General features: G+C 41.7%; 1 protein-coding gene across 1 annotated transcript in view; it reads right to left on the bottom strand.

Annotated features, from left to right (window-relative positions):
- LOC309670599 (plasminogen-like) overlaps positions 1–20,389 on the bottom strand; it is a gene marked incomplete at its 5' end in the record, with an annotated part of 29,022 nt that overhangs the window by 808 nt on the left and 7,825 nt on the right. The window contains 15 exons of the mRNA XM_082481601.1: positions 1,331–1,476; positions 2,303–2,409; positions 4,807–4,947; positions 5,318–5,392; positions 6,121–6,241; positions 7,776–7,869; positions 9,595–9,743; positions 10,651–10,817; positions 11,569–11,734; positions 12,484–12,614; positions 13,229–13,391; positions 14,305–14,423; positions 14,546–14,666; positions 15,253–15,392; positions 17,613–17,727. Coding sequence (XP_082337727.1) covers positions 1,331–1,476; positions 2,303–2,409; positions 4,807–4,947; positions 5,318–5,392; positions 6,121–6,241; positions 7,776–7,869; positions 9,595–9,743; positions 10,651–10,817; positions 11,569–11,734; positions 12,484–12,614; positions 13,229–13,391; positions 14,305–14,423; positions 14,546–14,666; positions 15,253–15,392; positions 17,613–17,727 — 1,955 coding nt within the window. The remainder of the gene's footprint in view (positions 1–1,330; positions 1,477–2,302; positions 2,410–4,806; positions 4,948–5,317; positions 5,393–6,120; positions 6,242–7,775; positions 7,870–9,594; positions 9,744–10,650; positions 10,818–11,568; positions 11,735–12,483; positions 12,615–13,228; positions 13,392–14,304; positions 14,424–14,545; positions 14,667–15,252; positions 15,393–17,612; positions 17,728–20,389) is intronic.

Raw genomic sequence — 20,389 nt, 5'->3', positions numbered from 1 at the left:
GAATCACAGAATCACAGAATCACAGAATGGCCAGGGTTGGAAGGGACCTCTGGAGATCATCTAGTCCAACCCCCCTGCCAGAACAGGGTCGCCTACAGCAAGTTGCACAGGACGGCATCCAGGTGGGTTTTGAATGTCTCCAGTGTGGGAGACTCCACAACCTCTCTGGGCAGCCTGTGCCAGTGCTCTGCCACCCTCAAAGGAAAGAAATCCCTCCTCATGTTTAGATGGAACTTCCTATGTTCAAGTTTGGGCTCGTTACCTCTCATTCTACCACTGGGCACCACTGAAAAAAAGACTGTTCCTATCCCCCTGGCACCCTCCCTTTAAGTATTTATAAGTATTGATGAGATTCCCCCTCAGTCTTCTATTTTTCTAGACCAGAAAGACCCAAGTCCCACAGCCTTTCCACATAGGACAGATGTTCTAATCCCCTAATCATCTTTGTAGCCCTCTGCTGTACCCTCTCCAGCAGTTCCCTGTCCTTCTTGAACCGGGGAGCCCAGAACTGGACACAATACTCCAGATGCGGCCTCACCAGGGCAGAGTAGAGGGGGAGGATGATCTCCCTCGACCTGCTGGCCACACTCTTCTTGATGCACCCCAGGATGCCATTGGCCTTCTTGGCCACCAGGGCACATTGCTGGCTCATGGTCATCCTGTTGTCCACCAGTTCCCCTTCCACAGAGCTTCCACATTAAGCTTTTCTAAGCCCTTTCATCTATTTATAGAAACTGAAGAACTCAATTGCAAAATTTAGACTTCTGGAGAACACCTTCATACCACACTTGTGAGATGATCTGTTGCCAACCACATTCTTCCTTTTCAGCAAATGGGAAGTCCAGCCTGCATTTTGCCTCACCCTGTGTGATTTTCACAGGCACTGGCACCAAAACTTGGAAATCGGTAGTTTCTTTGGCCCTTGGTATGCCTGCACGGCAGGCTTCATTGCATTGTTCCTCAGCTGCTAACTGAGATGTCTCAGGTTGTTAACTGAGCTAGCTCGGACATTGGAGCTAGTCTGGCTGAGGCAAGCAAAGTGGTCTGGGAATAAAAATCAGACCATTAGTCATTCTAAGTTGGCTTCCATACACCTGGCTTGGGCAGCCGGGAGTTACCATGTGCTCGGTAGTTCAGCCTTACCTGCCCCACTTCCTAGCAGCAGTCAAGGGAGCAAGGGAAGAGCAGAATCCATGTGCATTTTTCAGCTTGTATGCCACGTGGTGTGGCAACATCCCAAGGTTAATTCTGAGCCTCTAAAGCCCGGAAAGCAAAGCACTATTTCATTTGAATGGGCTTACAACCAATTCTGATGCTCAGACTTTCTTACCTGGCAGCTATCTGTACCACCATGAATGTTCCCAGCACAGAGCTCGTGTTTTCTGACTTTACCATTCAAAAATTCAGGGCGGTTGCATATTTTATTCTCAATTACAGGGAAACCAGTTTCCTTTAAGTAGCCATCACCACCAGTTCCTTTGCAAATAAAAACAAAACACAATAAATGACAAAGTTAAATGAACACCACAAAACAAATATGGAGATATGGATAAGCAGTAAAATAAGCATAAAGTTTATGTGCTATGCATATACTTTCCATGCATAATATGAAGTGATACCAAACCCAGTAAGCATTATCATGGTACTTATCACCCTCTACCACCATCAAAGTCCACGCTGCACTGATTGACCTTCCTGCTCCCACAGTATATCCATATGGACCCAGTATCCACTGATATCTGTGGGAGTCATTCCCAAGCCATTTTTTTTCTCTGTAACTGAGTTTTCTTCTCTGTGGAAGAAAGGAGGTAGGAAACAAACAGTTGAAAATGGCAGAACAGGCAGAAGCAAGGAGGCGGAGAAGATACTGCTGCCCTTCTCAACCAGGACAGAGTGGGAGCTTTTGAAAATGAGAGTTACTTTTATATTTGTGTGAGACTGAACCAGGCTGGTTGGGAGAAAGAAATCATTCAAAAGAATGAGCAAACTCACCTTCACGTGGTTAAGAAATAGCCTAAATCTATAAAAAACTTTCCTTCTGACCGTGGACTGAGAGATAAGAGTTAGGAGCTCTTTAGGTCTGATTCTCCTCTTTTGGCACTGGTTTAGGGGGGTTCAGTTTACACGGCTCTAAGTCAGAGGGAGACCGGGGAAAGAATGGCAGTACCTGATGAATTTGGGTGAAATAGGTATGCACGCAAGCTTGTGCGGGGTGTTTTTGGCACAAAGAGAATACACTATGGATACAAGTATGTACCAATCTCCAAACACAGAGCTTTCAGATGTGTTAACACTGTCTCACCTTTTGTATCTCCCCAGCCCGTCACATAGCACTCCTCTCTTCCTCCTAACACAGCATTTTCTTTTGGCAAACAAACCGGGATTACATGATTATTGATGACTGCTGGGCTGAAAGAAACAAAGAAGAGTTCAGGAACAATTATTAGCACATTTATCCCTGATACCATCTTCAGGTTTCTAAAAAGATTTTATATATAGTCAGTTGCTTGTCTTTGAAATCCTGAGCTTCAGATAAGGAGTTTTTCTGCTGTGCAAAACTGCTTTTGTTTTAGGCTCTAATCCTCAGAATGTGACGCACAAAAGGAAAAGATCTGAAATGGAGAACAGTTAGAGGCTTTTGATTCTAGAATTACTAATATAAATCCAGGATAATATTTTGACTTAGGCTAACGCATAGCCAACATGCCTATTTACAAAGCTACGTAGGGGTATGTATCAGTGGCATTTAACACACAGGTGTAAGCTTGCTCTGTCTGCATCCAGTCTGACTATTTATAAATCACTTTCAAACTGGACTCTTAGCACACAGCGGAACCCCAGTCAGTCTGACTTGCCTTTGGGTGCAGCTAAGACTAGGCTCAACTAAGAAAGAAGACACATTAATTGTGCTGACCCTGTGTCATGGTTTGACCCCAGCCGGCAACTATGACCATGCAGCCATTTGCTCACTCCTCCCACCCCCACCTCAGTAGGGTAGGGAGAAGAGGGAGAAAAAGGAGGGAAAAAAACCACCCTCGTGGGTTGAGATAAAGACAGCTTAGTAGAACAGTAATGGAAGATAATAAGAAAATAATACTAATACTACTAATAATAATGGTAAAAGAACGTACAAAATAAAGTGATACAGCATAAATTGCTCTCACCACCAGATGACCAGTTGCCCGGCCTGTCCCGAGCAGGGATCATGGATCCCTGCCCCCCCGGACAACCCCCATTTATATACTGAGCATGGTATCTATGGTATGGAATATTCCTTTGGCCAGCTTGTCCTGTCTGTGCTCCCTCTCAGCTTCTATGAGAAGCTGAAAAAGTCCTTCACTTGCTATAAACATTACTTAGCAACAACTAAAACACTATGTGTTATCAACATCATTCTCATACTAAATCCAAAACATAGCAGCTACTAGGAAGAAAATTAACACAATCCCAACTGAAACCAGGACACCCTGTATCTGTTTTGGACCTGTATTGCGGCCATGGAAATGAAAGCACAAACACCACGTGTTCACATCTGCTTGCAGCTGTATGGATGTATTCCTTTTGATTGCACAGTGCCTCGCTGAGCATTTCAGATGAATGGAAACAGACGCAAGAAGGGCCATACTGGGTATTGCATCAAACACGCCTACTGTTTGCCTGCACACTGGACAGACCTGCTGGGAGAAGAAATCTCCCCACCACAGAATGGAAATGGTATGGGGTGACATCATGCTAATATTGCAGCTTTCAATCTTCATTACCTTATCAAGGTAGAAGGGGGTAGGGAGAGACAGAGTGAAAGCTCCTCTCGCCATTACCTCCTCCTATTCTGCTGCCTCACCTGCTAGCAGCTGTCACCCGGCGCATTGCCAGCCTAGGTCACTGTCCCTAGCCCTCCTCCCCTCCCAAGATAGCCCTTTCCCTTTCTGAAGCCCTGCAGCTGAATCACCTTGGTTTCCACTGGAACTTCTGCAGAAAGGGAAGAAAGAGAGGGTCTTAAATTGTTGATTAAACAACATGTGTATAGAAACACACATTTCTGCAACACCATCAACCACCATTTAATTAAAAAACAGATGAAACAAACTTGTCTCATAAGAACTTGTAGACAGTAAATTATCCATGGCCCAGCAATGTGCCCTTGTCGCCAAAAAGGCCAATGGAATCCTGGGCTGCATAGGGAAGAGTGTGGCCAGTAGGTCGAGGGAGGTCATTCTCCCCCTCTACTCGGCACTGGTGAGGCCACAACTGGAATACTGTGTCCAGTTTTGGGCTCCCCAGTTCAAGAGGGACAGGGAACTGCTGGAGCGAGTCCAGCGAAGGGCAACTAAGATGATTAAGGGCTTGGAGCACCTCCCTTATGAGGAAAGGCTGAGAGAGCTGGGACTCTTTAGCCTGGAGAAGAGAAGGCTGAGGGGAGACCTGATTATGGCATACAAGTATCTAAAGGGTGGGTTGAAGAAGGATGGAGCCAGGCTCTTTTCATTGGTTCCAAGTGACAGGACGAGGGGCAATGGGCACAAGTTAGAACACAGGAAGTTCCGTTCAAATACACGGAAACAGTTCTTTACGGTGAGGGTGACAGAGCACTGGAACAGGCTGCCCAGGGAGGTTGTGGAGTCCCCTTCCCTGGAGATTTTCAAGACCCGCCTGGATGCAGTCCTGAGTAATGTGCTCTAGGCAATCCTGCTTTAGCAGGAGAGTTGGACTAGATGATCTCTAGAGGTCCCTTCCAACTCTGATAATTCTGTGATTCTGTGATTCTGTGATTCTGTGAACAAAGGAATGCTTCAGGCGAAAGGGTACCTGCTCAGTTTTAGCAGAGCGATGTCCACCCTGTGCGGCTCCTTGAACAATTTCTCAACATCTCGTTTTTGCACTGATGCCTCTAATGCTCTTTCTCTGTGTAATCCAAGGTATACTTTATACGCAGATGGCCGTGAGAACCTATTGGAAATGATTGCACATGGTGAGCTGATGAACACACACCCAGGACGTAGACCACTTATGATCTTATTGGGCACCTGGTTCTGTCAAAGCCAGAAAAATAAGGCCAGCTTTGATGTTGATGTAAACTTAATTTCTTAATCCTTTATTATGGCACATGAAATCAATTTGGCAAGAAACATCACCGTCGCTCTGTTTCTTCAGTCAAAACTCTTCTTTAATGAATGATGAATAGACTTAGCTCAATTCTCAACTGTTTTCAAGTTGAGCTGAGAAACAGCTCAGGTTGGTTATTGGGTCCATTTTGTTTCTTCTCTAATGTTCTATCTAGTGTAAGAAAATGCTGGTGCAGGATATAACAGATACTTACTTTTCTAAGCAGTGAGCGGCAGTAAGAACCCACTGAGGGTCTATCAGAGTTCCCCCACAGAAATGCAGGCCAAAACTGTAATAGAAGCAGAAAGGCTTGAAAAGGGCATTGGTTTAAGGTGGGGAAGTAAATTCTACAGCAGTTCATCAGGTAATCTTTCTAACATGTATGCCTTTACAAACTAAAAATATTACTCTACATTTTAATTAAGAACCAACATTTTACTTTCCTTGAAAAATAGTCCTTACAATGATGTTGTGTGGACACCTGTATAAGGCCTTGTATGAAAACACCGAGATCTTTGCTCTTAACCAGTGTTTGTATTACTGGAAAACCTTATGTGCAGTTTTAGAGATTCTGGCTTTTATCTAGCTCTGATCACAGTCAGAAAGCTCTGCAACTGGCCTTGATTCCTAGTTTTGCTGATAACTTTGCCAGTAGGATCAGACGCTTATATGGAAGGACCGATCAAGATCTGTGCTAGCCATATTTCAAACTGTTGCTTCTACTCATGGGATACTGATTCTACCTAGGACATAGTGACAGATCTAAAGTCATTCTGCCTTTTAGTGAAACTGGTTTTGAAATTAGTGGTTCTATTGGTTCTATAGGTATTTATCACAAAACAGAGCATTCTTGGTTGTCTAAATGACCTTCTTTAAGACTAACACACATAATGCATAGCCTGTAACAATTTCTAAATTAAAATCAAGTTTAGAATGCTGCAATCACATACTGTAGCATCCTGTGAGAGGCAAAGGTTTCTTGAATGTAAAGTCTAATGTAGCGGGGAATTGCCATACCTTGTCCGGAGACTGATTTGCCATGGCCAGGAGTGTGGATGCGAAATACACCCAGCAACAATCCTTTGAGCACACAACTTTGGTCTGAACTTGGATTTTCCACACTCATACTGAGCGGGAGCTACAAAATAAGAAAAAAAATCGGTATAAGAAACTTTAGCATATTTGCTATGCATTCGTTCTGCACTCATAAAACTAGAAGGTGAATCTGTTACATTTATCACTTCAGCTTTCTATTCTCTACAAGAAATTATATACCATGCACCACCTATATTTTGTTAGGTTACCTTATCTGGAACAATTAAAAATGGCTGGCAATTTTTTTTCGCACACACTTCTCAGTGATCAGCAAATTACATATAAATAAATCTACAGTCAGATAGAAAAAAAAAAAAAACAGAAGGGGAAGGAGAAGGAAAGAGAGAGAAAGGAAAAAGAAATTCTTCCAACATCTTTAAATGTACACTTACAGATGCCAGCAATGCAAAAGCTGCACTGGCAGCTGTTTTCAAATGAATCTTGGTGGTACAGCACATGAAATTCAATCCCTATTTCTGTGGAGCAAAATTTTGTCCACTCTTATCTCAGGATCTTGTGGCACTTCAGATGTCTCCGAGTTATTAGAAAAGTGTAGCTCTTATTTATCCATGGGAAACTGACTCTTATCAACACAGAATTCAGAATTTGTTGTCAACAAAAGGAACTAACTAATGACATTAAACGAAAAAGCCACATTTACTCTGTTCTTTTAGCTGAACAACTGAACAGAAAAAAATTAAAAATAAACTGGATCTTCAAAATGAATACAACGACCATGTGAAAATGCCATTTTTCCCTCTAAGAGCCCCAGCCCAACACTTTGAATGCAGTAGTATTTTTACAGTTACAGTATGTACATGCTATAAAACATCTTTCTTTTCCTTTTTTGTTCCATTTTGGGATTTTGATCAGAGCACATTTTTCTGCTGCTCACGGCTGAGAGGATAGAGCAGCAAGAAGGTCACCCTTCTTTTGAATAACTACCTCTCTTCCTGGCATAGCTTTTGTTGCTGATGGACATGAAAGGACTTGAAACCAAAACGTTTTAAAACTTTATCATTGTACACTTTGTTGCACCACCTCATTCAGATTACTGAACGGCTTGATTACTAGTAACAAAGACAAGACAATTTGGTTAAATATTTAGGGTCAGATGCACTTTCCAGATATCTGATACGGTAAAGTATCCAATAAGGGAAAATCTGTTTTACATCCAGGACAGAACCAGAGCCACATGAGCAGGGAGCGCAAAAGTTTTGCTGGGGTACGAGCATCTCCTGTTCAGCCTGGTCACACACACAGTTAAGCCAGGTGACCAGGCAGGAGCCGGGGAAATTTCTGCAGGAACAGCCTTATTTTGAAATCCATGGCAAAAACCCCGTAAGCTTAGTAGGCTCCAGGTACATCTTGTGCTGGGTTTGGGGCTTCCAAGGAATAAGCACCATTCTTAAGACTTCAGACACAGCTTTTGAGTATCACTTCCCCACAGACTTGATTTCCAATCTAAAGCTATTGCACTGTCTTAGATCAGTCTTTCAGATTAATCTCTGAATGTCCTCCAGTTGTCACAAAAGGTTACAGGAAAGGGAGACACTAGTCTTTAAAGGAATAATTACGGCACTTGGGAATGTCACAGTACTCCCATGCTTTTCTTGGGTCTGTTGTGTAGCACCAAGGTCCATTCACATCTCCATCAGGATTCCTGCAATACTGTAACAAACAATAAAGACAAGAGCTATTAACCGGGGGGCAAAAAAGCCTACCAATGCACGTTTCAAAATTAGATCAAATTAACTTTGGGAAGTATTTTTTTAGTTCCTTACTGGCAAGTGATTTCCAATTCCTTTTGTCAAAATTTGTTTCACTTTTCTATTTGTTCTGTGAGTTTAGAAAAAGATAATAAAAATGAAACCTCTTCACCTGTCTTCAGCCAGTAAGCTTCACTAGTGCAAGCTTGGACCACTGAGCTCTCAAAAAGTAGGAGATCTTGACCTAGGATGGGATTTTCTAAAGCACTAAACTGTCTACTCCTGCTTCTACTGCAGTTAGTAGAAGCATTAGGGTCAGGCCTGAGGTCTTTTCACACCCACTCTGGTTGCATGACTCCAGGGCGAGTGGGCATTGTATAAGCTGCTCTTGGACAACTTGGTGGTGCCTATGAGTCCCACAGGCAGTGGTGCAGTGTCCACCTTGATGTGGGGAGCCTGGTTAGCTGAATTGCTCTCTGGGTCTTACTGGCCATGCTGACTGATCATGGAATCACGGAATTTTCAGAGTTGGAAGGGACCTCTAGAGATCACCTAGTCCAACTCCCCTGCCAAAGCAGGATTGCCCAGAGCCCATTACTCAGGACTGCATCCAGGCGGGTCTCGAAAATCCCCAGAGAAGGGGACTCCACCACCTCCCTGGGCAGCCTGTGCCAGTGCTCTGTCCCCCTCACCGTAAAGAAGTTTTTCCGTGTATTTGAACGGAACTTCCTATGTTCTAACTTGTGCCCATTGCCCCCCTGTTCTGATCCCTGCTCAGAACAGACACCACTACATAGCTGCACGCTACTAGCTATTTTTCTAGTTCCCTTCCTTACTTTGAAATACATCCCATGTCTTAGGAAAGAGGAGAAAATATTTGCTTCTGTTCCTCAGGAGTCCCTGCCAAATGCAAGAATCAAAAAGTTATGGCAGGCAGCTTTTCGGAGGGTGTTTCCCTAATCTGAGCTGGAATTCAATACAGGGTATGTGATGCCATCAGAGGATTGGCTAAAGCAAACTCTAAAATCATGTACCTGGAGAAAAAAATAGTTCAAGCTGGCAATGTCAAACAACTTCTTTATACTGGTCACAAATGAGGCAAGTATTGTATCTGAGACACTGCAGGTCTAGAGAACTAGTGATGAGTACATGTGTTAGGACTAGGGAGATAAAGGTCAGAGATGGAGAATGACTTAGAGGATGGGTCAGATGCATGTATATCCTTGTATGATGGGCTGGGGCAGAAGTTGGAGGGCTGGAGGGAGAATTAGTAGAGGATGGCAATCCATCAGCTATATATCTCAAGGAACTTGCACAGAACATTGGATCCCTCACCATCTCACCCATTAGTGTTACTACTGAAACCTATGACCCCAGCTGATTTTTCTGGCAGAGATGCTGCCCACAGAGCAACTCCAGTTAGCCCTCAGCAGTGAGGAGAAGCAAATGCCTATCTGAAGACCCTTGGCTGTGCTGCAGAAGCATTCAACAGAGCTTCTGGGCATCTGTGTGTCCCACAGAAGTACAGACTGCTCATGTCAACAAGAATTAGCATGATCAGGTTCTTGGATGGAACCAATGAAAATAAATTAATTTACAAAGACCTGGCATGAAATGATTGCTGAGGGACCATGAAGAAGACAGACGAAGCTCAAGGATAGCAAGTATGAAATGAACAGCTGCTTACATTTTTATCCAGGCCTGCTCCTGGATGAGTCACGGGAGTGAAATAGTCGTGGCTGTGAGGTCTCTGAGAACTCCACTCTTGACAAGTCCTGCCCCTTGCAGTTTTTGCTACTGTGCCACGATAGTCTTTACCATTACCATTAATGCAATCTGCAAAGAAAGAGGAAACGGAAATGATTGTTAGCTATGAGCTATTGGGCCACCACCATACTTGATGGTGGTGAAGCAGAATTAAATTTGAGGAAATAGTACTAGGACTCATACATCCTACATAATATGTGTACAAGGAAAGAAGGACAACATATCGTCAGTTATGGCTAACAATCACATTTTAATTTCCTAGTTTTTGAATTGTTTTCATCATAATCATGAAAGTCATAAATTAAATAAGCTTAGATTCGGTTGATCCCTCATGATTCCAGAAGCCTGGACCACAACAATAATGCGCTCATAAAGTCTCTTCCTTACAGACACGGCTGTCTGTCCAATACCACATTTTACAGTAGGTAAAAAGGAGTAATACACGTTCAGCCAAAATTATTATCCTTCTAACCAGAAAAACATGTCATAGCAAAAAAATGAAAGCTGCAGCACTCTAACCATCTACTGCATAACAAAGTGGCATCTGAACTGAACAAAAAAAGTTGGCTGTCCTCTGGTGGGAGATGGAGCCTTGGAAATGTGAGTGCACGGCACAGGAAAAGACTTTTTTGGAACAGTTGCCAGCAAAATGCCATCACCTCTATATTTGCTGCCATTTTCGGTAGCCCTCCCACAGTCGTGTGGAGACTACTAGTCATCTGTTTCCATGTGTTTCCACTGTTCAATGATGTAGTAGATAAAAGATGAGATATTAATCTAAAATCAAATACAGAAACCCTACTATAAAATTCTACAAGGCAGTTCAGAAAATGACGTGGTGGATACAGTATTATATTAAATTCTGTAATGATCTAGAGTTTTCTGTATTTCATCCGCATTAAATTATTGATGACATTTCCATTAAAACCAGCTTGCTGGTTATGAGCATTTCTGGGGAAGCGGAAAGTATTCTCACCAGGATTTGGTTCCTGTGTTGTCTGAGGAGGTTTTGGTAAAGTCACTGGTGCATGGTCATCACACCTCTTCAGGTTGCAATACTCCCATCTCACACTGGGATCAGTGGTGTAACACCACGGGCGGCTATCGGCATCTGGGTTTCTGCAATAATTCTGCTTCAGGTCCCTACAAATGTAAGCACATTATATTCCCATCCATGCTACTGCTCTGAGGAGAATTTGAAAGAACATCTTAGAAAGCAGGTCTGCTACAGAGTTAGCATATATGGTTTATCGTGTACCATGTGTGACAGAAATCTTTTTCCAGCACAAAGAAATCAAGAAACATATGCAGAATATTTAAATATGCCAAATACTTATTCACTGATTAACTCTTATAGTAGAATACTGTTTACAAATCCAAATGAGTAAATGCACATATGTATTTTAAATATAGAATTCTTTTTACTTTTTCATATACATTAATAGCTTTTAAGAAGAAATAGTTTTTTGCATTGGAATAAATAAATAAATAAATACTAAATATTAGGAATAAGAAAATAACCCATCCCTTACTCAAAGCTCTAATGAACTGCAGACTAGGAAGCAAAGACTTAAACTCATGAATAAGTTCATGTTTAGAAACAGTTCATTTCAGTATAAGGGAAAATGTATAATAACTCATAATTCTTTAAGAAGCAATGTAGAAACATGCAATTATTAGTCTAAAGCCTGAGTGACAATTGTGGTTTGTTTCAAGATGAGGTTAATAGAAAATGTTTCTGCATTAAAAAAAAGAAGAAAAGAAAGGGATGATTGTTATCAAGTACGCTCCCTTCCTAGCTTTAACATCATTGTTGTGTAAAGATGATGCAAATCAAAACGAGTTCCTGAATGGTCATTGTCCAATGAAACGTGGAAACGGGGAATACACATACGCGTTTGGGAACTGGTCTGCCGTTTTATTGTGTCGGTGCGGTGACATTGAGCTCCAGGCCTGACATTTCTTTCCCGTCAGAGTGAAAGAAGCTGTGCCGCGGTAAGTCACACCATTGTTTTGATAGCACTCCTCAGTAATTTGAGCCTGCTCAGGCACATCAACAGCTGTAGTGAATAACAGAAACCAGTCCCTTGCATCTTAATACCTTGATATTTATACATGAGCATAAAAAACCAACAGAAAACAACAAACCAGAGTATTTCACTGACTGTCACAGCACTGTCTCTGTAACAGAATCCTCCTCAGACTGTAGATCAAAAGGAAGATTTCCAAAAATGTTTGTAAAAATTTAATGATAAGCTAGATTAAAAGCACTTGTACATTAATTTTACTGTCATGCATGGGGATTTATTTCATCTAACAATCCAAACAGTTCACATACGGATCAAAATTTCTCCAGGGTAGGGGAATGTCTGTGGCTTTCCCACAGATGCATGTGGAACAAGCCTGCCTTGTGTAATGAGAATTTTCTTTTGATTGCTTTTTATGGAGTCTTGGTTCAGTGTCTTAAGTTGTCCCAGGTTTTGCTTTGGATTCAGTTTTTCAGGAGCTAGCATATAAAGCTAATTAACTTTTCCATGGACCATTAAAAAATTTAGAGGTGGAGGGAACCACCACTTGGCAAAAGGAAAAGACCTCTGTTACTGCAATTTTTCCTGAGCTGACTTAAAAACTTCTGCACTTATCCACCCGACTGAACATACCAGCATGGGCTCCAGACCAGGCTCAGGAGTTCAACTGATACATAGCAATACTAAATGACAGCAATAATTCAACTGAACAGAGTCAGCCAAGATTTTTCAAAATAAATCATGATGACCCTTCACTTCCAGCTTTCTCCTGTTGTCCTTACCCGGGGCCTCTGGCTCTGTCCCATCACAGGAGGGGATAGTGCAATATTCCCACCGGGCAGTTCTGTTGGTGGTGTAACACCACGGCATCTTCTCACCATCGGGATTTCTACAGTAGTTTTCCTCTAGGTTCCTGAAACATAAAACTTGGCTAAGAAACATAAAACTTGGCTAAGAAAAACCTCTCATGGAAACCTAGTAAAACATCAGGAGAATGTACCTTGCTGCCTAGTTTACTGTTGTATTTACTGGTGGGTAAATCTGCTGTCATTTACTGATGCCATTTACTAGATGAATAATTTCAATGCACTGGTTTTTTTGGATGTATTAAACCAGACACCTGCTAGATTAGTGGATGAACTAAGAGATTGTATTTCATGTAATTCTTTGAGGCCAAAAGAAGCACAGCAGAAACCCAGGGTGAGACAATCTAGCCCCAAGCAAATATCACAATTGTAACTTCCTTACTGCACATTGCTTCACCTGGGCAACAATGCAGTAAAAGGATGAACCAAAGAGGGAAAAAGTCAACCAAGCAGAGCTTGAAAGTTAGAACAGGAGACACTGGTATCCAAGAATAAAGAAGTAAATAAAAAGAAATGTGAAAAAAAATTGAAAAGACAGAATCCAATAGGTGATGAATGCTGGTGTAACCAAAGAACTTTGCAAGATAATTGAAGAAAAATGAAATAATACTGTTCCTTGGTACTTCTTGTGGACACTAAATAATGGAGGTGTTTCACTTACTTGCAGGGATAGTTTTCAGGAGTGCGAGCGTGTCTGTGAGGAGATTGAGAACTCCAGCGCTGACAGGTATTTCCTGATTCAGTAACAGATATCGTGCCTTGATAGTCGTCTCCTCTTCCTGATAGACACTGGCGCCCTGGTGCAGGAACTGGTGGGGGTGTTGCTATTGCAGAAAAAGGAACTGGAAATTAGCAGTACCTTCTAGACATATCAAAAAACAAAACCAAAGCCACTTTGAGTTTTATAACCAAGTGGGCTTTTCGGCTTTCTTAGCAGGTAAGGTTTAAAGACCAAAATGTTTGGAAAATCCAAAAGGTACAGAAAAGATCTAAAAATATGTTAACTTTTCTTTCCTTTCCTCCATTTTAACATCTTCACAAGCAGTCAGACTGCCAGAAGGGCATTTGCATCTGTCCCTTTACAGCAGCCAGGATACAACACAACCAAGTGCTAGCAGCCCCATCAGAACAAAGCTGGAAAGTGAGCAAGTGGTAATACTGTGAAGAAAACTGGGGTGAAAGCGGCAGGTCCATCGGTGATAGGTACAGGTATAGGTACAGATGTAAAAGAGATGTACCGTAACTGGTGAGACTTAGAGACAGCAAGGATGAGGTCTGGTGAGAAGCCCCAAGGAAAAGTATCATGGCAAGGACAGGACTTTAGGGGAAAAGGAAATTGAAAAGGTGGAGATTTGAATTGGAAGACCAAAACAAAAGCCAAAAGATTTTCAGGAAAAGTGAAACTGTTTGGCGTCAAAAGATAAACATCAGAAGAAACACTGGAACCACTGAAATGCCTAGTCATGGAAAAACATGTCAAGGAGAGGAGATGTGCTCCAGGCAAAACCATGAGAAATGCCTGACAGAGATGTCTAGCCTCAAAAGAGCGATGAGAGGCTCATTTCAAGGTTATTTATTTATTTCTTAGAGACAAAAGTCAGCAGTCTTTTATTCTTTCTTTTATCTTTGGGGCATCTGCTATTTGTTCTAGCTCCTTGCACCACCCTGAATAGAAGCTGTCTGGATGTATTTGTGTCTAGATGTCTTTGTGTCTAGAAGTGCAGACGTCAGACTCACTGCAACGAGGAATGTCGCAATATTCCCAGCGTTTAGTCGGGCTGGTAGTGAAACACCAGGGTCTAGGTTCACCATCGGGATTACGGCAATAATTCATCTTCAAATCTTTCTCTGGAAAACTGAACAGGAAAAACAATGTTTTAAAAAAGTCACTAATAACTGTAACAGTTACCCTGCCTGAGGCAGGGTGGTCTTCAGGCCACCATTAAGGATAAAAAACCCATCACGGAGTCTGACTCACTTTTCCGGGAGGTATCCATGAGAATGAGGTTGCTGGGAGTCCCAGCGCTGGCACTCAAGCCCAGACACTGTTGTTGCAACTACGCCGTGGTAGTTTTCTCCACTGCAGTGCATGCACTCCACTGTAGGAACAAGGGAGAATGAGGACAAAAGAGACAGAAAGTCCCTGAGGAACTGGTCCATAAGGACTCACACTCATCTCACATGAAGCTCGAGAGCCTTATTGGAGAACAAGGCTGAAGGACAGGTTTTTTTGGCAAAATAAAGCTTATTTTTCTTGGTAAGATGACTTCAACTAGTTGATTACATTTCTAGTATTCCAGTATAAAAAAACCCAGACTACAGGTTTTAAAAGAACCAAATTAAAACTAGTAAGCTGTAATTGAAAACCTTTGCCTTGCTGCTGTCACATTTTATTGACTTTGGCACTAGCAACTGTCATTTGGTTCAATTCTAGAATTATGATATGTGAATACACTCACATACCATTTTTTTAATCTAGGGGGAAAAAAAAGACTTTGTATAGATGGTTGGGGGGGTCTTTTGATATCTTCCTTGTGGGTGTTGAAAATGTCTTTGGAAAGTTTCAGGTTGAATGAAACTCAAGTTTGGAACAAAGACTCAATTAAAACCAAAAGTATCTGAATAACTTCACATTCTTGGACACATCTTCCAAAAAGGGAAAGAAATGGGTATATGTATCATGACCTTCACACTCTGGGATGTTACAGTAATCGAATCTGGTAACAGGATCTGTTGTGTAACACCAGGGTCCCTTTCCATCATTATCGGGATTTCTGCAGTAGTTTTCCTCCAGTCCCGCATTGGGATATTCTTCAGGTGTGTATCTGAAACAGAATTTAAATGGGATTAGAGAATAAGAAAAGTGTCCCAATTCTTCATCTGAGGACTCTAAAAGAGAAATCTTTATCTGAGGATCATTCTGTAGATGTTGTTCTCTATATGTCTCCTCATTGTTACTGTGTGCCGTTGCTGAAGAGTTAGAAGTGCTGTATCTATAGACTTCAGCAAATAGGGTGCCTCTAAGGCCAGTCATGACTTTAAGATTTGCATTTACTCCAGCTATTCCGTTTCCAGTAATTTTTGCTCAGCTGAGGTACCACGTAGCATGTAGAGAAAAGTATTGTCTGGGACACGTTCCATGGGAGATGCAATGGGAAGATATTTGCTGAAAAGTGAGATTTCTCTGTAACCTGAATCACAGAATCACAGAATGGCCAGGGTTGGAAGGGACCTCTGGAGATCATCTAGTCCAACCCCCCTGCCAGAACAGGGTCACCTACAGCAAGTTGCACAGGACGGCATCCAGGTGGGTTTTGAATGTCTCCAGTGTGGGAGACTCCACAACCTCTCTGGGCAGCCTGTGCCAGTGCCCTGCCACCCTCAAAGGAAAGAATTACCTCCTTATGTTTAGATGGAACTTCCTATGTTCAAGTTTGTGCCCGTTACCTCTCATTCTATCACTGGGCACCACCGAAAAAAGACTGTTCCTATCCCCCTGGCACCCTTCCTTTAGGTATTTATAAGTATTGATAAGATTCCCCCTCAGTCTTCTATTTTTTCTAGACCAGAAAGACCCAAGTCCCTCAGCCTTTCCTCATAAGAAAGATGCTCCAATCCCCTAATCATCTTTGTAGCCCTCTGCTGTACCCTCTCCAGCAGTTCCCTGTCCTTCTTGAACCGGGGAGCCCAGAACTGGACACAATACTCCAGACGCGGCCTCACCAGGGCAGAGTAGAGGGGGAGGATGATCTCCCTCGACCTGCTGGCCACACTCTTCTTGATGCACCCCAGGATGCCATTGGCCTTCTTGGCCACCAGGGCACATTGCTGGCTCATGGTCATCCTGTATCCACCAGGACTCCCAGGTCCCTTTCCACAGAGCTGCCCTCCAGGAGGTCAGCCCTCAACCTGTAGTGCTGCATGGGGTTATTCCTCCCCAGGTGCAGTACCCTACACTTGACCTTGTTGAATTTCATAAGGTTTCTCTCTGCCCAACTCTCCAGCCTGTCCAGGTCACACTGAATAGCAGCACAGCCTTCTGGTGTGTCAGCCACCCCTCCCAGTTTTGTGTCATCAGCAAACTTGCTGATGGTACACTTTATTCCTTCATCCAGGTCATTGATGAATATATTGAACAGGACTGGACCCAGTACCGACCCCTGAGGAACACCACTTATTGCTGACCTCCAACTGGACTCTGTGCCACTAATCACAACCCTCTGAGCTCTATCTGTCAGCCAGTTTTCAATCTATCCCACTGTCCATTCATCTAACCCACGCTTCCTAAGCTTGCCTGTGAGGATGATGTGGGCGACGGTGTCGAAAGCCTTGCTGAAGTCAAGGTAGACAACATCCACTGCCCACCTGTCATCCACCCATCCAGTCATGCCATCATAGGCGGCTATCAGATTAGTCAGACATGACTTTCCCTTGGTGAATCCATGCTGAGTACTTCTGATAACCTTCTTCTTCTCCAGATGCTTGGAAATGACACCCAGAACGAGCTGTTCCATCATCTTTCCAGGGATGGAGGTGAGGCTGACTGGCCTGTAGTTTCCTGGGTCATAGAATGCTATGCCTTCTCAACAGGAGGCTACTAAATAAAGCCAGTTGGCTGTTTTTCATTAAATACAAGAACTACTGCCCTGTTAATTGTCTGTGGCTTTACTGATAAAATGATGTACCTTTATCTCACCCACCCCATGTTATACCTTTAGCCAAGAGAAGAAGTTCTTGTCCCGGTCAGATTAATGGAAAACTCTTATTACAGCAGAACCAGGTGCTTCCCTGTCTAGGGTTTTGCTCATGTAAGGATGACAAAATGACAACTGCCAAGACTGACAATTTCCCTTTAGATCATGTAACCCCAATTGCAGGTCTCTGAGTTACAACTCAGATTAGAAAAGTATCTTACTGTAGGTCAGTGTAGAAAAATATTTTATAAGACTTTGAACACCAAACAAATTGCTTATAAGACTACTTAGCACATATAAATGGCTTAGCAAAATTTCAGAAAAACATATAAACATAAAAAAAGGCCTTACTTTGGTATATGGGGGGCATTATCGGCCCACTTCTGGCATGGCACACCCTTCTGAGTTTTGGCTTCTGTTCCTCTGTAATCCACTCCTTTTCCCTTCTTGCATTCTAGAAGATAAACTGAAATGATATGTGCTTAATTAATCAGTATCATGACATGTCCATTAGATTTTAGCATATATCCATTTTCATGCTAATACATTTAAATACATTTAGTCATATTTTGACTTTCTTATGCTGTCAAAAATAGATCACATTGTAAAAACCTACTAGTTATCTGATGTGTAAGTTCAGTTAATTAGCATTGAAAAATGTATGTGAAAGCCAAACCAGAATTCCAGAGAAATGTGTAACACAACCCTGCTTTTTTGAAAACATGCTACAGTAGCTTTAAATAATAAAATATGCTTTTAATATTTAAATATGCACTATAACAAAATAGAAACACATTCTCTTTCATTGCATCCTATGATGTTACTATGGTTACGCACTAAAATCAAACCTTAAAAGAGAGTCACCTGAATTCAGATGAAGAAGATAATGGGACAGAATCACGGATGCATACACATAGCATTTTATCGGTTTAAATAAGTACATTTTTTTATGTTCATATAAATGTAGATGACATTGTTTCATTAAAGTTCACGATGTCATGAATGAGACTTAATTAATTCATGATATGCTAAAATAATTACTCTCTGCTGTACAAGATAAAATGGATAATTGGTTGAAGGTGCATATTATATATGCTTCTGTACTCTTGGATTTTGGAATGTAAGAGTACCTTCATGAAAAAAAGAGAAAGAAGGAGTGAAAGAACTAGTAATGAAATCCTGTCTTTATGTAAGTCAAGGGGAATTTTAGTGCTGAATAAACCTGGGATTTGTATCGGTACCCTTAAAAACATTACATTGTTTTAAACTATTAATCATTAGATTAAATGAGAACTGAAAGCTCAGTGTTGTCATTCTTTTCTCAGGAGGTTGGAGCGACCATAATCCCCTTGTGGCCTTTAAGATTTTCCTGTGAGGACTGAAGGATCACCTTTCCCAGCAAAGAGCTGGTGACTGCGAGGGGAGAGCAGGCCTGCCAAGGCACGGCTGAAGGAACTCAGATCTTGGCACATTCCTTCAGAGCCTCTATATCTGCCTTTTAGGGACAGTCACTGTCAGGCCGCATGTCCTCTGGCTTGGAAAGCCAACAGGAAACTCATTTAACATTGCTCTATGCACAGGGCATATTTCATCAGCCAGTTCCTTCTTTCTAGCTGCAGTGAAGCAATCTCTCTTTTAGATTGTGACCCGGATTGTCTCAGTGTTTTTAAGTAGTGTCCAAATCTGATATTTGCGGAGACCCAGTTTTGCATCAGCTTTTCTCAGCACCCAAGTTATACCAAAGCTGACATACAAACAGAAGATTATCATAAATCTGGACAAATAATGCCATTTTACGCAGATCTGTCTTGTCAAAAGTGAAAAAACCTAGTATTTCAATCTATTTCAGACCAGCGCTTCCGTGGGCCAATAGGTAGTTTAGATCTGGATTTATAGATGTACCTTTAAGCATTTCTTTATGTCAATGTATATATATATGGGAAAGTTTACTCTAGAAACTTTAGCTGGAAGCCATTTGGATCCCTCAAGTAATTTTGCAATAAAGTAACATTAAAAACCTCAATATCTGAACATTGAATCATTCAAGTTCTGACTCTTCTGTTTGCATAAACTTTTGACCGTTTATATAACCTTTAGGGTTTTTTCTGTCTGATGACAAATAACTAACTTTGATCCCCAAACTCAACCCGCGTCCCTTGGGTTAACTATTTACAAACAGATACGTGGATAACAATTCCCAAATGCTAGCTTTAATTCTTATTACTTTTTCTACAAGCCAGAGAAGATTAACTTTCTCTTTTATAGCACACACCATAGAAAAAATAATTTTAAAAACTGTGAGTTTTATACCAATTGTCACTCTTCTTTAAATGCAATGAAAAAGAGCAATTAGATCTCATCAAGTAATTGCTTCAACTGAAAAAAATAGTGTTGGTTTCAGCAATAGTATTGCAAAAGGATCTGGGCATGTGAAAGGAATTTCCTTGAGGTATCAGGACAGCAGCAGCTGCTGGAGGCAGTGATGTGATCTGCCTAGGTAAAAGCTATGTTTTCCCTTCTGTTCTGTAACAATAGATTAAACTGATGCTATCATTAGTATGGACACATAATTATTTGAGACCCTCTGCAAATGAAGGGATAAGCAACAGGGAAACCATCTGAGACATACACAATAGTCTGCGTTTTTCTTGTTCACGATACCTAGGTCCATCTTTTGTTTTCTGCAGGTAGATGTGCAGGTTTTGGACATTTTGCTTATGTAAAACTACAGTTTTTCTCACCTTTACTGATGGGGTTCTGTTTTTCAAGAAACTAAAATCCATGCCTATGACCTCAAAAGGCTTAAAAGCATGCTGTAACAAATCCTCACAGAATATTGCAGGACTGTCATCCAGGTTCTAGCCTCAGAGAACCCAAGGGATGTCTCAAAAATAAACCGGAATCACAGTCTAGCTCCTGATCACAGTAGTGAAGCAAAATCATTACCGATTATTTACATGTAAGTCATTTGTTCAGGTTTTTTTTTTTGTTACTTGACAATTGATCCGTTCAGTTTTCCTTCTACAGAAGGAACTGCAGAAGATTTCTCAGCATTACTTAATCATGATTCAAGGAAATTCCCACCAGATTCTGGATACAATAAAAATATCTTATGTTCAAAACATTAA

Source organism: Vanellus vanellus (assembly GCF_965231255.1).
Source record: "Vanellus vanellus genome assembly, chromosome: 3".
Lineage (NCBI taxonomy): Eukaryota > Metazoa > Chordata > Aves > Charadriiformes > Charadriidae > Vanellus > Vanellus vanellus.
Note: the sequence above shows the minus strand (reverse complement) of the source record. Positions and strands in the feature narration are given on the sequence as shown.